Below are 20,757 nucleotides of genomic sequence, written 5' to 3' on the forward strand. Positions count from 1 at the left end.
CACTGTCTTCTACTATATAGCTCAGAACCTGCTGTATACTGTGCCATGAGGGATTTTGACATGCAACTGTTTTTTGAATGTGCCTTTCTTTTTACTCCACATGCACTAGCATTGCCTATAGTTATGCCTGTATTTGGACTTTGACACAGTAATCACCACAAATACTTCCACAAGAGTGCTTCAGCAATTACACTAGCCACTGGTAGAAACATTCCTGTGCATGCATGTGACAACTATGACACAAGTGTGATTTCCCCCAGTACTATATAAGTACTTATAAATGACAGGATTTTGGGTTTGTACACAATAATTCACAGGAAGATCTTTTAATCCATAATTTAGTACCATAAAATGATGCCGAGGTATTTGGTGTTATAAAAATCTACAATTTCCTATTGTAAAAGAAATATCATTTATTCATGTTTGAGGTCCTGACATCAATTCTGTGATACAATATTAATGCATTATATTTACATAATATACACATTAGGTACTTATTAAATTCTCTTGAGAAAATTCTTCGGCACAGACTGCTCCTGTAATCCATTAAATTTTGTTAAATAATTAATACATACAATATGCTTTTTTAATCAGATAATCTTTGGTTATTGAGATGATTTTGAGCATGGTGACATTTGTTCCTACATTTTTGTGTATGGCATCCATGATGCATCTACAAGGTATTTGTACAAAAATATTATTGTTAGGTGAGTAGTTTCTCTTCAGTACAAACATTAAAATTTAATAACAAGTACTGTTTGTAATTATTTGTAGCTACCACATAGCATGTTATATTTAACAGCTGTGATAATTTCAAACTTCCATTTCCTCTATAACAATGACACTTATAGTTACATAGTAAACTACACAGTAGAGAAAATATCTGCTTCCACTTTATTGCTAGTTATTAAAAAAATGTAGGACTGTATGCATCACACAATCATGTTACATGAAATAGTTTCATCTTTGTGAATACTGTGGTTGGCTAACCCATATCATACAACATGGAATCCTTTTCTGCAAAAGCACTCATTATCCTGGCTGAAGTGGAGTGTATGACAGGGAGGAGTCATATTTGGTGTGACTTTCTGTTTTCTCTACCAGGAATAGTTGGCTCCTGTAAGACAGCAATGCAAAAATAGATTGTTAGTTTAGCAGAGAATACAATTTAGTAACAATGAAATACTGAAGATATTGGTATCTAAGAAATTATATTTAGCAATAGGTGCTCAAAATTTCTCAAGAATACTCACAGGGGTGAGTCTATTATAGAAGATCTGCACTTCCTCCACAAGGGAGGAAATATGTTCTGCTTCACATCTATCGGACAACATATATATTCAGACAGTGATGGAGCACAAAGTGTTGCTACTGTTGCAATTATCCCTACTAAGAGGAATAGCATTTTAGTATCTCTTTGTTCCTGAAACAGAAATGAAGCCTTGAAAACAGTACATTACTTTTCACTTAATCATGAACAATAAAAATTCTGTATGAAAACAAAACATACAGGATGTTACAGAATAACATCTTAAGAATTTGCGAGATTATAGAGAATGAAATTTTTAATGTTTCGATATAAGGAACCTATATGCAGGAATGTAAAATAAAGTTTCCACAGCCACCACTGGGCTGTCAAAAATCCATGCACCACCTATATGAGCAACCCCCAGGTGAGACTTGCAGTGAACACTTGGGCTGAATTTCTTGAAAAACACCTTATTAAACCACACATCTAACCAGATCATTTGAATGATGCATGGTATTTGAACTTCCTGGATAATGCTTTGTCTTAACTTCTGGAGTATGGTCCCTTGCAACTCAGCACTAGTTTGTGGTTTCAGGACGATTTTCTCTGGTGCACTGTGACCATCAGGTGAGAGTATATCTTACAGACAACTTCTGGCAGAAAATAGTTGGAAGGGGATGCCCACCCCCTTCGCCTGTGCCCTCTCCTGATCTCACCCCTTTTGACTTTCTTCTCTGGGGTTATGTAAAGTCCCTTGTATGTTCAACGCCAGTAGGAACAGTACCTGATTATTCTGAGTGCATCTTTACAGCATTTGATACCACTGGAGGGGAGTGTGGAATCTTACAGGTAATCAGACAACACATGGTTTGTTGTTGCACTTACGTACCTGCAACTTTTGGAAAAGACTATCACTAAAACTCAAGCACGACTAGAAAAATGTAATGATTTTTGACACAGCCTAGCTTGACAAAAATAATAATACTTATGGGCTACAAAATACAATAATTAATCCTTTAAACAGGATACTTCAATGAAATCACATCTGATTGTATTATAGGCCAACGATTTGATGAACATAACAATCAAGAAGAAATCCACATTAAACATAAAAAGGTGTGTGTAATACCACAACACGTTTTGGGACCTGGTATCCTTTCCCAGTCTAATCTCAACTCTCCCAAAGAGGGCATATGTGTAATATAAGTGATTTACAACAATTTAAACTGCTGCTTTGATTTTGTCTTTTCTGGTTATCTGGATTCGAATACACTGAAGATTTTCTTTTGCAGCAAATCAGTAATTTGCACTAATTTATGCTATTGCTTTGACATTGGTTATGTTGGGCCTCACCAATATGCAGAATGAAGGAAACATGTTGGATTAAATGCTGATGTACCATCACACTTTGTACATTATAGAAACCTCAGGCACATGGTAGAAATAATTTTTATATTGTGATTATGAAATAATTAACAATTAAAGTTCCAATATTTCCAGTCATCAAGAGACAGCTATTTTTATGTATTCAAGCTAAAAACAAATCGTGTTCCTAATAGAAATATGGCATGATAATTTTTCAGTTAGAACTAAGCATATCTTGTTTTAACTGGTGTTAATTACTGGAATTGTAATTATGACAATGTAGAAATGTAAAATTGTACTTGTAAAAAATTTAATTAATTGAATCTAGGCCTTTCATTCAATAAAACTAATCCCTCTGTTCACCTGAAAATGATATGGTGATTATCCTGTAAGTAAGTAAAATAATATATGCAAATCAATGAAATATATTGTTGCAATGATAAAACATGTAATTTATGGTCTTAATAGAAACAGATTCTTTCCAGTCTTTGTATGAAATTATTCACTTTTATCTTATGTAAATTTCTATGTAATATGGGAAGATGTATGTAAAAGTTTTAATTGTTAAATATGCAAATTTAATATGTAACAGTGTCAGTAACTGTTTAAAATCATATAAATAGAGGCAGTTTGTATGCTGCCATGGTTAAGGTCAGTCCGAAGTCAATCTTACATCAGTCATGAGACAGTGTTAATTCAATTTTACACATGTAATTCGCCAGTGAATATCTAGCGTGGACATGAATTCCTGGAGCTCATTTCTACCATTGCATGATTCCTGAGTGGCGATGCAGTAACATCAAGATGAACCTACAGCAGCATTAAGAAGCAGTACCCTGGATTACACAAGAGACATATTATTCACTTGGTGGAGGACATCCGATGACATGGTATTATGATTTTCTTGTGTTAAGCAATGATACACATCCCAAACTTCACCACAGGAAATCATTTCCACCACGTTTATGACATCTGGTGAATATTGGTTTGGAGCATACACAACAGGACTTCCTTAATAAATTAAGTAGATATATGATAACTGAAAAGGGCTTTACACAACAAAACTTGTTTAATGTAAAACAGACAAGAAATAATATAATACACACTGCAAATCACATGCTAGATCGACTTTAATGTCATAGTTGTGGCCTTTTTAGCTTCGTGCAAAAAGTCTTCAGAAAATGTTTTGTCATAACAGGGATCAGAGCTCCTGGTGTTCAAAATAGAAATAGACTCCAAAGATTCATTGGTCATGGATGGTCTGAGAAGCATCTTGATTTGCAGCCAAAGTGTCATCTATCTGAAAAGCTGTGAATAGCCTCTGAAGCTCATTCACCATCTCATCTGCAGTTTCCTGCTCTTCCTTGCATAATATGACAGGAAACTTTTCCAAGAAAGAATGAATTAGTATCACTTACTGAAGGTTATAAAGCACAGATAGTATTAGGAACAGAAAGGTAGTTGAAACTGGACATTAATGGCAACAAAATCCTAAAATCATATTGGAATATTTATTGTAACGATATGTTAGCCGCCAATGGTGGTGATGTGTTTATTGGAGTAAAGAATTCAATAAAATTTAGTGTGGTTATCATGGATTTCAATTGTGAATTAATCTGTGTGAGGTTAAGTATCAAAAACCAGTCAAAAATGGTAATCAGATGCTTTTACAGGCCACCTGGGTCAGGAGCTCTACTGGTAGAGTACTGCAGACAGAACTTGCGGAATACCATTAGTAATTTTCCTGATCATGCCGTTGAAATAGGGGGTGACTTCAACTCCCCAGGTATAGATTCGGAGTGTCATGCTTTCAAAACTGGTGCCAGAGACAAGGATTCATGTGACATTTTTCTGGACGTCTTGTGCGAAAATTACTTTGAGCAGATAGTTAAAGAACCAAGCCACAAGCCTTAGACTGTCTGGCAACAAACAGACGTGAACATAATGAATCGGTTAACGCAGAGGAAGATATCAATGATCATAAGGCTGTGATAGCATCTATGACTATGTGATTCATAAAGAATATTATGAAAGGTAAGAAGATATTTTTGTTTAGCAGGAGTGGCAGGATACAAATTTCAGAGTATCTGAGTAGTCAGCATCAAATATTCAGTGATGAGAACGAAGATGTGGAAAACAAATGGAAAAAATTAAAAGGAATCGTGCAAAATGCCCTAGACACATATGTTTCAAGTAAGGTCTGAAGGGATGGGAAAAACCCACCATCGTATAATAGCTGTGTTAGATAGCTGCTACATAAACAAAGAGAACATCACCTCACATTCAAGAGAAGTAAAAACCTAGCTGACAAACAAAAGCTGAATTAAGTCAAAATGACCTTAAGGAGAGCAAAGAGAGAAGCGTTCAATGACTTTGAAAGTAAAACTTTGTCAACTGATATGAGTAAAACCCTTAAGAGGTTTTGATCATTTGTAAAATCAGTAAGTGGTCAAAATCATCTATTCATTCACTCAGTGACCACACAGGCACTGAAACAGAAGGTGACAGAAAGAAGGCTGCAATATTGAATTCGGTCTTCCAAAATTGTATCACCACATGGTCCCTTCTTTCAGTTGTCATATGAATGTCAAAATGGAAGATATTGAGATAGTCAATCACGGAATAGAAAAACAACTACAATTACTTAGTAGTGGAAAGGCGTCAGGACCAGATGAGATGCCTATAAGATTCTACAAAGATTATACGAAAGAACTTGCTCCCTTATAGCAGTAATTTCTCATAGATTGCTTGAGCAATGAAGGTTACCTAGTGACTGGAAGAAAGCACAGGTCATTCCCATTTTTAAGAAGGGCAGTAGGATAGAGGCACACAATTATAGACCTATATTATTGATGTCAATCTATTGTAGAATTGTGGAACATGTTTTATGCTCAAGAATTATGGCTTTCTTGGAGAAGAGAAATCTCCTCTATAAACATGAATTCTGCTAACACAGATCCTGTGAAACTCAGCTCGCTCTGCTCCTCTGTGAGACCCACAGTGCTATAGACAATGGCGCTCAGGTTGATACCATGTTCCTCGACTTCAGAAAGGCATTTGACACCATGCCGCACTGCCGTTTAGTGAAAAAAGTAGAGCGTATCGAGTGTCAGAGCAGATTTGAGACTGGATTCAAGCCTTCCTTGCATACAGGACTCAAAATGTAGCTCTTAACAGAAGAAAATCGACAGATGTGAAGGTAATTTCCTGAGTTCCCCAAGGAAGTGTGATAGGACCGTCATTGGTTACAGTATATACAAATGATCCAGTAGAAAGAACTGAATGCTCTCTAAGGCTGTTCACAGATGATATAGTTGTCTATAACAAAATTGCAATGCCAGAAGATAGTAATAATTTACAGAATGACCTCCAGAGAACTGAGAATGTTGCAGGCTCTGGCAGTTGATCCTGAATGTAAATAAATCTAATCTATTGCGCATACATAGGAAAAGAAGTCCACTACTGTATAGCTACACTACTGATGACCAATTGCTGGAAACAATGTCTGCCATAAAATATCTAGGAGTAACTACCCAGAGTGACCTTAAGTGGAATGACCATATAAAACAATAAGTTTTGTTCATCTATCTGGGATCTCTACCAGATAGGACTGATAGAAGAGAGAGAGAGAGAGAGAGAGAGAGAGAGAGAGAGAGAGAGAGAGAAGATCCAACACTGGCACACTTTGTCACGGGATCGTTTATACAGCACGAGAGTGTTATGGAGATGCTCAACAAACTCCATTGGCAGATGTTACAAGTGCAACATGGAGAGATTTACTATTGAAATTTCGAGAGAGTAATACAGAGACTTACCGACAATCATTCTTTCCATGCACTATTCATGAGAGGAACAGGGTTGGAGGGCTCAGTTAGTGGTACAAAAGTACTCTCCGCCATACACCATTTGGTGGCTTGCCAAGTATGATATAGATGTAGACGTGAATGGAAGAAAACTGTGCATCTTCAACTTGAGCATGCTTTAACACATCATCCTTGAGTGGAAACTTGTTGAAGATGTTGTCACAGGCACTGACAAAAAGAATAAGGATTTATCTGTATCCTGGAGATCATTCACTATATTTGAAGTCTGACTGTTAATAACTAACTCATCATCACTTCTTTGATTTTGAATCAAGTTGTACTCAACTTCAAGTAATGAGGAGATTTTGACAATTTGGGGGTTAACAAACTTGGTGAACAACTGCTTTAGCAAATCCATTAGAAGTTGTAATAAAAAATGAACTTGTGGGGAATAGGTCTGAACAGCAACATTCAATTTGTCAAATACAGCAATAGTCACTTGAAGGGAAGTGCAAAAGGCCTTGTTCTAGTTTGAAGACAGGAAAATTAACAATTTTTCTTCACTTGTTGCAGCAGAAGTCTTACTTTTTAGGATGGGTTTGTCACATTTGGAAGGATACACTATTCTTTTAGCAGCATGTATAGTACATAATCAAGAATTCTCTTATTCTGATACTTTTTGGATCCACTTTGTTCAACTCTAGGTATTTTGAAAGATGTGGAAATGTTGTACATAATATTACTTCCTCCCTGAAGAAAGAAAGCAGCAGATCCCACTGGTCAAGCAGTCTATCCAAACATCTACCTAAAGATAACCCCACTTCAGAATTTTCTTTGCCTTTTTATTGTGCAACTTCTGAAATTTCTGAAGGTGTCCTTCCCCCCTCCCCCCCTTTTTTGACACTCTTCTCTCAGAAATAAAATATATCAACAAGGGTCTCATCCACTCTAAGTGATAATCTACCATCACCTTTTTCAGCTGCTAGTTTAATTAGGTGGCAAATGCAACCTATCATGGCAACACCTGGTTGAACTTCCTTCAGTTGCTGAAACCCCATTTTTGTGTTTTTTCATTGACATGTTATGATAATTCAGCTGTGGAAACATAAGGTTACCTATGTAACACCCTGTTGAGCCCCCCTCTAATGCTGGTATGGATAGCATAGTGCTCACTACTTTTTCCCATAGAATATCACAACAACAGGATACAATTTGGTATTCATATAATTGCTTCCTTCTGTTGTCAAAGAAAATGGTCCATTCTGAAGGCACTTAAGAATTTCAGATGATGTATTTTCTGCCATTTTATTTACAATGCATGCCATTTTCATGTGACCACAGCTATATTTCTTTGCAGCTTTTGATGTGGGGAATATCTTTTTAAATAAAGCACCAGCATGATCAGCTGTACTTAAGGGCACAGTATGTTCAACCAAAAAGGAAGTAAACAGACACTCAGCCCTAATTACGTCACTGTCAATGTTCCCAGACTTGGCATAAAAAGTGTTGATTTTCTTTTGATCTTCCTTTGATTTAATGTAACTTATGTGTGTATCACACTTCACATGATTAATTAAGTCATTTTTTCCACCACATGCCTTATTAACATCACATCCACACACTGTGCAAAAGGCAAATCTTTTTCCCTTTCTTTATTTTAATATGCATGGAAAATTAACAGAATATGATTCTTTAAATGTCTGGAAGTACTGTTTCGTGTTGGATTTATTAAGGAGTCCTACAGTAGGAATGTACTGTACGAAAATATCCGAGAACAAATATCTTAATATGTACTGAAATTTTGAAAGGAACCTGGATCACTGAACATCATATAAAATAATAACATATAAATACAAGGCAGTCAAACACTTCATGAAAACACATCAAAGCACACAAAGTCTTAAACCATTAACTGAACACAACGTCAACCTCATGAAGAAAGAATATGCACATGATAAAAAACACACACACATATGGAATGAATGTAATTGATTCACATGTGGTCAAAGTTGATAGTTGTCACATTAAATATTTACTAATGAAAACACAAATTCAGTTTGCAGTACTTGATTGTACTCACTCTCAATAAATGTTTTCCAAACTACACTGTTAAAGTGTGTCATTTAATCTACCAAATTCATAGTAAGTGCACAGTGCTGCAGATACTTCACTGCACATTTCCAGCTATAGGTTTCTTATATTAAAACACACAGAGTTGCATCCTCTATAGTCTTTCAAATTTTAACATTTCTGTAACACCCTGTATGTGAATAGGAAAATGATGTATTTTTATTCCCTAATTTTATTTTCTGAATGTTAGTTCTGAGAATTTTTGTAGCATGAGAGAGAGAGAGAGAGAGAGAGAGAGAGAGAGAGAGAGAGAGAGTAAAACCATTAAATTTACTAAGAGGATAGAGATTCAGGCACAATAATATACTAATGAGCAGAGGAATAAGTATCAGTTCCCTAGTGGTATACAGCACCTCATTTTTATTTGCTATTAGCATGGATTACGCAACAAACTGGAAGAGGTGCATTCTACACCAATCCACAACTACTCAGCAGATGTCCATAGCTTACACAAAGTTGGCTGCAACATGATGTAGTCCTTTAATATCCTGACAACATCCTACGAAGGCAAGTTGAAAAGTTCTTGGACTGGCAGTGACAAACTGACCATTTAGGTCAGTACACTTTGCCCAGTACTTTCTCAGCAAGTAGATTCCATCCTTGGAATATGGCTCTGGAGAGTTTGCTAAATATCCATCTATCAGTCTTTTATTGAACTCAAAACATTTTCTAGTCATAAATTTCTTTATACGTGTGATTAATAGAGAGCATATTCAAACAATTCTTACTCCAAATCTCTCAGTTTCCTTATTTCCAAAGCAGCCTTGTAGACAAGTTCATTTCATAGATGAAATATGTCATTTATTTATTTATTCTGCCAAGATTATGTCATGAGGCTCTCTCCTACATCTAAGGCATTTTACGTATTTTACATTCTGTTCATTATGACATACATATTATAAAAACCTTCACTAGGTGTATCATAAAAACTTATAATTATTTCTAACATAAATGGTGGAAAACAGAAGTAGCTATAGCAGAAAAATCACAGTTGATATTAATTCATAAAAAATACAAAAACAAAGACAAATAACAGGTAAGTAGTTTTAATCTGAGGGTACTGGAAAGGATGGACTTGAGAGTTGCAATGGGAAAGCGATAGAAAGAGGAATATGGTAGAATAGGAAAAAGCGTAGATGAGTGGGAGGGTGGGTTGAGGGGGGGGGGGGCGCAGTGGAGTGACTATATTGACAAACAAACAAAAAAAAGAGATAAAGTGAAAGAACATAGCTTTTGCTTTACTGTTTCACTGAGAGAGACCTGACTTGTATGTTACCTTTTTAGGGAAAAGTTGAGAATTTATGATGTTGGCAAAAGGAAGTGCTTCAGCTTTTTCTAAAATGCACCAATGTATTAAAATTGTGTATAGTGCTGAGTAGCTTGTTGCAGTAGTAGACAGCAGCAACTAATTACGAGTTTGCAATCATTTTGTATTATGGGTAGGCACAGCCAGGGCATCAGAAAACAGAACTTTTGTCGCAATTATGACCCCTGATGTGAAGCACTGGGTTGGGATTTGATCTCTGGGACCTCTGTAAGGCAGAAAATATGATGCTACAGCACCTCCCATCTCAACTGCCCTTGAAGTGTCATCCTTGTTAGTGGGAGCACATTTCAGGCACCCACTCATATTGTGTCAGGTCATGTGGACAGCTTGTGTAATCAAGCCCATAATAGCAGCTGTGACATTTGCTGTTGTCTCAATGAAGGTGGTCAAGCGATGGGAAGGCGACCCATTGCCCCGAATTCCGCATGGGACAATGGATGGCTATGGCTGGCTGAATCAGAACCCAGGGGCAGAATTTGTGAGGACCTCAATTCAAGCTCCAGAACAGGGGGAAGTGGCTGGACCCCAGCTAGTAGATCCACTGGTGCAAAAACCTGGGTGGTCAGGCAACAATCAGGGGTTCAGAGCCCAGTTACACAGTTGACAGCCATGTCATAGGTGCATCATCTTCATGGCGGCATCCAACATAGGGTGAGCATTAACTTAGCCCAGATGTCTGAAGATGACTGGCCAGATCAGGGCGGTATAAATACTGCTGTCAGAAGGCTAATTATACAAAAGAAGTAGCCCTGCCTCATTGTTCTGCTGCACAGAAACTTTTCAGAGGCTAGTGAGGGTAGTCAACATCCAAGTTTTCTGTCATTGCCATGCGGAAGGAGGTCAGAGCATGGAAGTGCCTCGCTGCTGACGGTGCTGTGCCGCCACTGGCTGTCAACTGCAGCAGTCAGTGGCTGGAACATGGAGGTGCTGCTGAAAGCACTATTTGTTTCATTACAAACATGTTCAGGTAATTGCTTTTACTTATCACAGCTCCTTGTTAATTGTCCCAGGTTCCTTCACCACTGCGACAAGATGCACAGTGATTGTCTGACACAGCACGAGGAACTGCAATCAGATAACAAATGGTGGTTTCCCACCATCAGCTTCAAGAGAGGTATACTGCGGTGAACACACTGGACTCATATTTGTGTGGAGTGGGGCTCACATCTCTATGCAGCTGTTGAGATTACAGTTTTCTGTGGTTCCCAGGAGTCACCTGTACCAAATAACATGACAGTTTCTTTAAAAAAAGGCAACAAATAATTTTGTCTCCTATCCTTGTTACCTCAAGTGACAAATAATTTTGTCTCCCATCCTTATCACCTCTGAACTCGTGCTCTGGGGTTGAATGATCTTGATATCAGCTGGACATAAAACTCTAATATTGTTTTCATGCTATTCAACATTGCTTTACTTTTGTGAAACACAAGAAGCCTCAGGTAATGCCTTGAGAAGCACTGTCCACTACATCACTGTTTATGGCAAAATATATGATACCTTATAACAGGAACACTTCTTTAGTAACCCCTCAATTGTCCTGTACAATAATTTTTGAACTCACAATTTGAACATCAATGATTTTTTATTGTAATGCAACAAAAAACAATCAGTTTAGATCTCAAGCAGTGTTTATTTTCATGATATGTTAATCACTTTAAATCATACAGCAGACCTTCTTCAGTCCATTAATGTGTCCATTGGGGATGGATGGAGTCACTCTGAGTTGTTGTAAATGCAAGAGGCACCTGTCATCAACTAGAGTTGTTGAAAGGTGCCTCTTGCCCTTACAATGGCTCTGTTAATCAGTTCTGTGCATCACCAGTGGAAGACGTTACTGGTCTGAAGATGGTCTATGTACAACTGAAACTGGTTACCATACCATAAAAATAAACACCATCTGTGATATGGACTGATTGTATTTTGTTATAACACGTTGTACAGGTTGGGCTCAGGATCCATTCCAGTACTACCACCATGGTCTACAAACTGGACTCAGGCAGGTCCATTGCCACATCATGCATGCTCTCTTGTCTGTAGTGGGCAAGATTTGGGAGGCTCTACAAAATGTATTTAGAGTCGTATATCAGCTGAAAGGGTTGCACTACCTAGTGTAAGTATCATCAAACAGAAATTATGGGCTTTTCTGTTAGGTGAAACAATTTTTGTCAGTCAGTAGACATGTCTTCAAACAGGAGTTAACATGTATAAACTTGCACTGTCCTCATCTTCATGTGATGAAGGTATTATTAAATTAAAGTGGTGGCAAATGGTCTAGTGATAGCATTCCAAGCAGTGCTGAAGATTTTAATGATAGTGATATAGACAAGTAAAGTGGTAAAGTCAATGTCAGAGAAGTGCTTCCTGTTGAAGTGATCAATTAATAATAAACTTGCACATACAAGGACACCAGGCATAAAAATTCATTTTGCAGATCGTCTGAATCCACTTGATTTTTTAACCTTTTTTTACGATACATTGTCAACAATAACCAATGAGATGAACAAATATGCTGAACAGTTTGTAAGTTAACACTGAAACAATGATCATACGTGCATAAATGGATACCAACAAACGGAGGAGAATTGTACTCTTTTTTCACAGTTATTCTTACAAGGCATATTTCAGAATCCGATTATGAAATGTATTACTCGAGAAAAGGGATTCATGAAACACCGATTTTCTGAAAAGTTTGTCAGTAAGTAGATGTAGTCTTCTGTTGAAGTTCTATTATTTTCATGACAACAGTTTTTATTTGAAAGATTGTTGTATTACTGATAAATTACATACATTTAAGTACTTGTCCAGATGAGCATTGTCTGTTGAAAAGTCCCATTTACTGTCATAGGGGCAGCTCCCTATAAAACAGTATACATCAGTGACATATGCTCATTTTGCGATTAAATGATTCTGTTTGTGTGAAGCAAATAGAGGCTATTTATATAACATCACTATATACACAGAAAAAGACACTGCATTTGAGTGACAATGCAGTGAATATCCTCCTGTGTCTTGAGGTCATTCTGTTTTTGCTGAAGACTAGTTTGACAAAGTGTATACTGTTTTTGCCAATAGATTTTATACAAATCTCCAGTTATTTTATTTTCTGATCTTCTTGTCTCTAAAAACTCTGATGGTATTTACACAGTTATGGGTAACAGGAAGGAAATACTAGCTTCTCTGAAGGAGGAAAAACTTGAGAAGTGTAAAGTTAAGACATTTTGCAGGTAGGGAAATTGGTGGTGATGCAATGGCGAGACAAGAAAGACATGTATGTGCTTAGTAGCATTCACGGTGCTGAACTGCAAAAAATTGAGAGTAAGGTAACAGGGAAAATGAAGCCAAAAGTTACCTTAAATAGAATGACAGAATGGGTGACACTGACTTAGCTGACCAGTACAAGCCAAATTATACAGCAACAAGGAAGCAACTCTGAGAATATTGCATAAAGCAGTTTCACAATCTCATATATGTTGCAGCTTTAAATTTATACTTTTAGTACAAAAACTGGGAGGAAAATTTGGGAGATGATTTCCAAAATCGGTTTACTGAAATTTTTCTTTAAAAATACAGTGCATTTGCATATTCTTCCTCTCAGCAAAGAAAAACTGATAACCCTTGCCAAATATTACTACCAACACATTTGGTGGGATAACAATTTCCTAAACGTATTCCTTGTGCTGAGAAGAAACAGGTGCCGATGAGACAATGTGGAGTATGGTGTAGCAATAAAGATTTCAGTGGAAAAAAATAAGAAGAAAAATATGCCTCTATTGTGAAGTGTTGGACTACGTGTAATGCCTTGTTTTGAAATGTAGCATATGAAAAATAATTTCTAAATAAGTATTGTAGTGATACATGTTGCCATAAACCGTAGCAACACATCTTACTTCCCTTTGACTAGACCGATGAAAGACATGCTCGTGAAAAACATAACTTGAATTAGTAGTAACATAAAGAGCATCTAATGTGCCCATGTTTTTAGAGTTTATGTGCAAATATGAGAAACAAAAATGTGGGCACAGTACAGAAAGCGGTGATGGATGTGTAATTTGGACTGGCCAGTGAAGATCACTTGCATTTTGCAGTCATACTTTGGGGGTGCTGTGGACTCCAAAGAAGAAAGGGCCCTAATGAAAAAGATAAAGCTCTAAAGAAAAATGAATTTTGTTATATAGAAACAATGCTGTGCTATCTGGGGTTAAGTATGAATGTATGGTTTTGGTGAAGCATTGAAGCATCATGTATGAATGTGTTGTCTGAAAAGCTTTGTTCATTAAGAGTTGTGAGTTGATATTTTATTTGAGTATAGAAGAATTATGGAAACAGTGTTTTGTGATTTTGTACTGAATAATTTAAATGCAGGTACTCTCATATAGCCTTCACTCCACTGCAACCAGAAATGAAGTCTGTGGTTAAATACGTGGCACTGCATAGCAGGACCACATCAAGAGAAAAGAAGATGGTGATCAAGAAATTCTGAAAAGAAGGTAACTGTTATTACACGGGAGTGATTGAAGACTTGACAATGAGTAAAGACTTGGCCTCTTGCAATATCATGATTACATTATGTCAACACACAACAAGGAAAAAGCATTAGCTGCTCCAGTAAAATTCTTCCTGAGACTATCAAAATAAATCAATAGAAGTTTGCTTATTTTCATAATATCATTGTTGCTGCCAAAAGGTTAAAATTCTTGGCAAATTACAGTCACAATAATCACATGATCTGAAATAAATGCTGAAGTGTGTCATATTATGCCATACTGAAAGAAAGCACTGTAAGGTGCAAAAAAAAAAAAAAAAAAATTACAGTGGTGGCAACAGATAGCAGTGCACAACAAATCCTGTGGAATCTGCACTACAGTGGTATGTAACACCATGACAGTGGTTGATCTTTAGTACAAGAAACAGTCTGATCAAAGGATTAATGTCTACAACAGTAAATTTTATGTTTTGTTGTCTATTTGCAGCTTTCAGACACTTACCGGAATTAATTCCACCACTGCTGCAAGGGATGCTCCAAGTGGCTCCCAGATGATAAGCGACTGTGATGAATGGAGTGCCCTTGAGAGACCCAGAAGGCGAGCCATACTGAGAGCACTCATCGCTCCAAAATGGCCAACAGCTGATACACACACTTCTATCATGAGAGCTGCAAAGATGTTTAATTTCCTTAGCATTACAAACAAAAATTCTTTTAAAGTAAGATATACTTCTACATGATCAAGACTTTATTGCCAAATTGATTAGTATCTGATTCTGCAGTGAGTGTTACAGAACTACATATTGTATTGAACTGCTAATATTTGTTATGAGTCACAAATATTATAAAACATTACACTGCTTTATTACTGATACAGTATGACAATTTTACACCCATACACATATTATGTAACTGATATTATAAGTCATACCATATGTACTTTTATAAAAAGGGAACCAGAACATTACAAGAACACAGTCAAATACAAGGAAATTTTACCTACCCTAATGAAATCACAGCACTTAAGAAGAGTATACATCATTAAATATAGTTGCCAATTTCAGAGGTATGTAGACACTTGGTCTTCAAGAATGTTTGGTCCCTTTCTAGCACTGTACATAAATAAATAAAAGGAGATTGACTGTAATAAGACTATCTACAACTACTTTACTTGTTTATTGTCAGTGATGAAGAAACTATAAGCAGTGCGGAGTTCCATCCTATTTGATTTACAGATGATCATGGGCTGTATGACTGTGAGTGCTAAAACATTTTAATGCAAGCTTTAAAAAATCCAGTCACTAACATCACAGTTGACCAGTTTGATGTTTGATAGTTTATGATCATGAAGTAAAAATAACACACATGAGGGGAAACTGCTGTGGCATAACACTGTGTTTTCGAACATTATAATTGTCATATTTTTCTCCAGTCAGTTACCCTGTCAATGGCTGTGTACATTGTCTATGTTTGTCATGAAATTCTGCTATTTACAAGTTTGTTATGCAACTCGGTTAGTAACTGTAACATCCACAAAATATAAGTTCGAGGCCCAAACATCCAAATTGATTATGGAAATCAGGAAATTTTACCTCAGATTTTTCTCTTGTTATAAAACAAACAACATTCTTGGACAATATAGCTTCAGGTCTTAAATCTCTTTGTTACATTAGACAAACTCACATGCAACATGATAAAAATTGGAGACGGATCAGGCAAGACATCAATTTATAACTGTGTAATTCTTTCAGCCACCAGCTCACGCGTAGATATAACAAAAAAACTTTTAAAAAAGCCTCAACTTGCTGGTATGTATGTTCAACTATCACACTGTCATCACTGGAGCAGGCTAATTGTCCAACAATCAATTGAGATTATTACAGTTGGTTGGTTGGTTGGTTTGAAGGAGGCAGGGGGGGGGGGGGGGAGACCAAACTGCAAGGTCATCGATCCCTTGTTCCCGGTAAAATAATTAGACAAGGAAAAGCAGAAAAGAAAGGAGACATACAGCACTATAACAGGAGAAAGGAAGAACGACAGAAGGACAACCAACAGAACTATGGAAAAAACAGGAAAAGAAAGCCTCAGATAGAAGCAAGAAATAGATAGAAGGGATAGAAACAAGAGAGCAGATGACCGTAGCTGACTGACCATGAGAATAAAAATGAGAAGCCAGCCACTCTGTGACACATTAAAACATCCACCCTAAAAGCATTAGAGTGGAGAACACAAAGGGACACAGAACTTGCATGAAAACTCATATAGAATCGTAAAACCCACCGTCACATATAAAATGTAAAACTAAATTAGCCGATAAGGTACTGTCAGCTAAAATTAATAGTAAGGAGTCCGGTAACTGAAGAGTCTGTCACAAGGCAGCCAAAGGAGGACAGCTCACCAAGATGTAGGAAACTGTCAGCCGGGTGCCGCACTGACACTGGGGTGGGTCATCACAGCACAGGAGGTAGCTGTGTGTCCCAAGCGTGGCCAATGTGGAGCCATCGGAGAACCACAGAGTCCCTGTGAGAGGCTTGCGTCAAGGTCTTCCACACATTCATAGTCTCCTTAATTGCATGCAGTTTGTTGTGTGTACTAAGGGTATGCCATTCCATCTCCCAAAGCTGCAAAACCTTGCAGCATAGTACTGAACAAAGGTCAGTTGCGGAGAAGCCAATCTCCATAAGCGGTTTCCGCACAGCCCGTTTGGCCAGCCTGTCAGCCAGTTTGTTGCCTGTGATTCTGACATGACGTGGGGTCAAGACAAACACCACTGAACGACTGGTCCATTCCAGGGCATAGATGGACTCCTGGATGGTCGTTACCAAAGGACGATCAGGGTAGCACTGGTCAATAGCTTGTAGGCTGCTCAAGGAATCAGTACATAGAAGAAATGACTCCCAAAGGCATGAACGGATGTGCTCAAGAGCACGAGATTTAGCCACCAGCTCGGCAGTGAAAACACTGCAGCCATTGGGCAAGGAAAGCTGTTCAGTATGTCCTCCATGGACATATCGAAGCCGACATGATGTTACTCATCATGTCGGCACAACACTGAGGGCGCCGCTGAACTATAAACCAGACTCCCATAGTCAAGGTGGGATTGAACAAGGGCTCTGTACAGCTGCAGCAGTGTAGAGTGATCTGCACCCCCGTTGGTGTTGCTCAGGCAGCAGAGGGCATTGAGGTGCTGCCAGCACTTCCCCTTAAGCTGACAAAGGTTAGGTAGCCAAGTCAGTGGGGCATCAATGGGGAATCAAAAACCAGCCCTAAAAATCGATATGTCTCCACTACAGTGAGTGGATCATCATTAAGGTAAAGTTCTGGTTCTTGGTGAATGGTACGACGCCGACAGAAGTGTATAACACACGACTTTGAGGCTGGAAACTGGAAACCGTGGGCTAGAGGCCATGACTGTGCCCTGTGGATGGCTCCCTGTAGGCGCCGCTCAGCAACACCAGTACTGGTGGAGCAGTACGAAATGGAGAAGTCGTCTGCATACAGAGAAGGTGAGATGGACGGCCCTACAGCTGCTGCTAGGCCATTAATGGCCACTAAAAATAGGGATATATAAAATACAGAGCCCTGTGGGACCCCATTCTACTGGATATGGGGGGAATGATGGGAGGCACCAACTTGGACACAGAAAGTGTGAAGCGACAGGACATTTTTGGATAAAAATCGGGAGTGGGCATCAAAGACCCCACTCATATAGTGTGGCAAGGATATGATGTGGCCAGGTCGTGTAATGTGCTTTTTGTAAATCAAAAAATCTCATTGTCAGATGGCAAAATAAGGTCCCTGTTCAATACAATACTCTGGGCCATATTTAGGCTCTTATGGGACGTGATGGTTACAGAAATATCCCTGAGCTTGTCACAACTGAGTAACACCCATGACTGGGCAGGGGATGCTGTTTTGATCAAGACTGACCCCGATATCATTTTGGACAGGCCCTCCACCTCCCCAATCTTGTCCTCTAAATGCTCAACATAAAACTGAGGCTTCATTGTCATGAAAGATTTCCCATCAGCTCTCGAACATACAAGAGCAGCTGCCATCCTTAGCCTGATGTGCCTCCCATGGTATGGCCAGGGAGGGGAACGATTTTGGGTTATACTTCTGTGCATTGAATTGAGCTCCTGAATGCTTAGAGACTGCTGGTATTTTACCACCAGCAAAAGATGATGTACTATGCTTCATCATGTGTCATCCGCCCTGATGCCACCCACTCTGACCAGGGGCCTTCCCCATGGGCAACACCCAGCTGCAGTAAAGGCCACCTGGCGGGATGGCCGTTGCCAGGAGTTCCATGCCCCAGGGTGATGGGCATCTGCTCCTCAGCATAGGTGGTGAATTAATGGTGAAGGCATCAGTAGAGCGTTCCCTGTGTGGTCATGGGGCTACAACCAACAGGGTACATGGTGGTCCCAGCACAATGGACGGGCTACCATGTTGGATATCAGGTGCAACCAAGCAAACAAGTCCATTATCATCATCAGCATAGAAAATGATACTGCACAGTTGATGGAAAAATATGCACGTAGGAGGGTGAGTTCACCCACCAGTTGGAGAATGACCAGAAGTGCAGATCCATGTCGATGAAGGATGTGATAGATCTCACCGCATGGTGGACACGATACACCATGTAAGGCGCTGTTCCCCAGTTGGCTCGTTCTTTGGGAAAATTTTGAAAAATGGAGGTCAAACCCCACAGGGGACCATCCCATAAAGGCCGAAATGTGTGAGACTGCTTTTAGTCGCCTCTTATCACAGGCAGGAATACCTCGGGCGTATTCTAACCCCCAGAACTGCAGGAGGAAGTTGCAATTTTGTAAAGGGTTGGTGTAACAAGATATCCTTCAAAAAAATACTAAATCCTTTCTCTGAAAGCTGCATAGAACAGTAACTCAGGAAGTACACATCTTTCCACTCCCGGGATTGGAATGACTCCTTACCCTCTCCCTTAAAACCCACTTCCTTTCGTCTTTCCCTCTCCTTCCCTCTTTCCTGATGAGGCAACAGTTTGTTGCGAAAGCTTGAATTTTGTGTGTATGTATGTATCTGTTTGAGTTTCTATCGACCTGCCAGCACTTTCGTATGGTAAGGCACATCATCTTTGTTTTTAAATATATTTTTCCCGCGTGGAATGTTTCCCTCTATTATAAGATGGCACTATGTTAGATCTAATGGCAAAAAATTGTCAGGTCTCTTTGAGGATGTATATGTTAAAACTGGTACCTGTAGCAGTAAGGTATTTGTTACAGAAATGATTACCAAAAAAAAGGGTAACTAAAACAAATAAAAGACTTCCTGAAATTTCACAAACATTGAAGAAATTCTCGTCATAAGTAAAGACTGTCAGTGACAATGACAGACACTCACAGTTAATACTGGAACTGGAACTGAGTGTAATGAAGCAAAAGCTGAAAAGTTTTTAAATGTTCCTTTACAAAAGAATGTACAGAAGTATTGTCCCCAGATCACACACTTCAACTTTGTACCTGTGTGGAGGACGCTGGGAGCAAAAGCTTGTGATCAGCTTGGAGCATATTACGTGCTTCGACAATCCCCACCTTCTTGCCCCACAGCAGCCAGATTATAGATTATAAAAAGACACATTTTAAAAGGTTTCACTGACATTAGCCACATTTGGGCATTGAAATGAATCAGTGGTAGCAAGGGAGAATTTGTGCCAGACCATGACTTGAACCCAGATTTTCTGTTTAATGTGAGCGGTCATCTTACCTGCCTTGACCTTCCCAGTAAGCTTCCTTCCTGCCCCAGATAGCAGCCTGTTATACACTCCAAGCCAGTTAAGGTAATTGCTAGCATTAAATGGAAAATTCGGGATCAAGTCCTGGCCCAGCACAAATTTTCACCTGTTTTCATTGATTCATTTCAGTGCTCAGATAAGGCTAATGTCATTGAAACCTCTGAAAATAGTTACTTGTAGGACAATTATTTGGGGATAAGTAAGCATTCTGCACTGGAACAACTTTTACCCATCACAGATGGGCCAAGTTAAATGTACAATATGTTGATATTAGTATCAACCACACTGAGGGACAGTTGAAATAGCTAAAACTGAACAAAGCTTCACCACCCAATAGAACCACTGTCACATTATATACAGGATTTGTGGCTGAGTTAGCCACTCTTTTAAGCATAATATGCCTTAGATGCCTCGGACAAAAAGCTCTGCATGGTGCTTGGGAGAAAGCTCAGGTCTACCAGAAGAGTAACAGAAATGATCCACAAAATTACCATAAAATATACTGACATCCCTCTGTAATACAGTAATACAATATATTCTGAACTAAGATTTAATGAACAGACTGACCTCTTCCATGATAAGCAGCATAATTTCTGAAAATATTAGTCATGTGAGAGATAACTCACA

The 20,757-nt window shown here is 38.5% G+C and overlaps 1 protein-coding gene across 1 annotated transcript in view; it reads right to left on the reverse strand.

The window, feature by feature from the left end:
* Window positions 1-427: 427 nt before the first annotated feature.
* The window catches only part of LOC124803011 (solute carrier family 22 member 1-like), a 246,191-nt gene continuing 225,861 nt past the window's right edge, over window positions 428-20,757 (reverse strand). The window contains exons 9-11 of the mRNA XM_047264117.1: window positions 14,860-15,026; window positions 1,254-1,423; window positions 428-1,117 (exon numbers count right to left, since the gene is read on the reverse strand). Coding sequence (XP_047120073.1) covers window positions 1,033-1,117; window positions 1,254-1,423; window positions 14,860-15,026 — 422 coding nt within the window. The 3' untranslated portion in view covers window positions 428-1,032. The remainder of the gene's footprint in view (window positions 1,118-1,253; window positions 1,424-14,859; window positions 15,027-20,757) is intronic.

Source organism: Schistocerca piceifrons, chromosome 6, assembly GCF_021461385.2.
Source record: "Schistocerca piceifrons isolate TAMUIC-IGC-003096 chromosome 6, iqSchPice1.1, whole genome shotgun sequence".
Lineage (NCBI taxonomy): Eukaryota > Metazoa > Arthropoda > Insecta > Orthoptera > Acrididae > Schistocerca > Schistocerca piceifrons.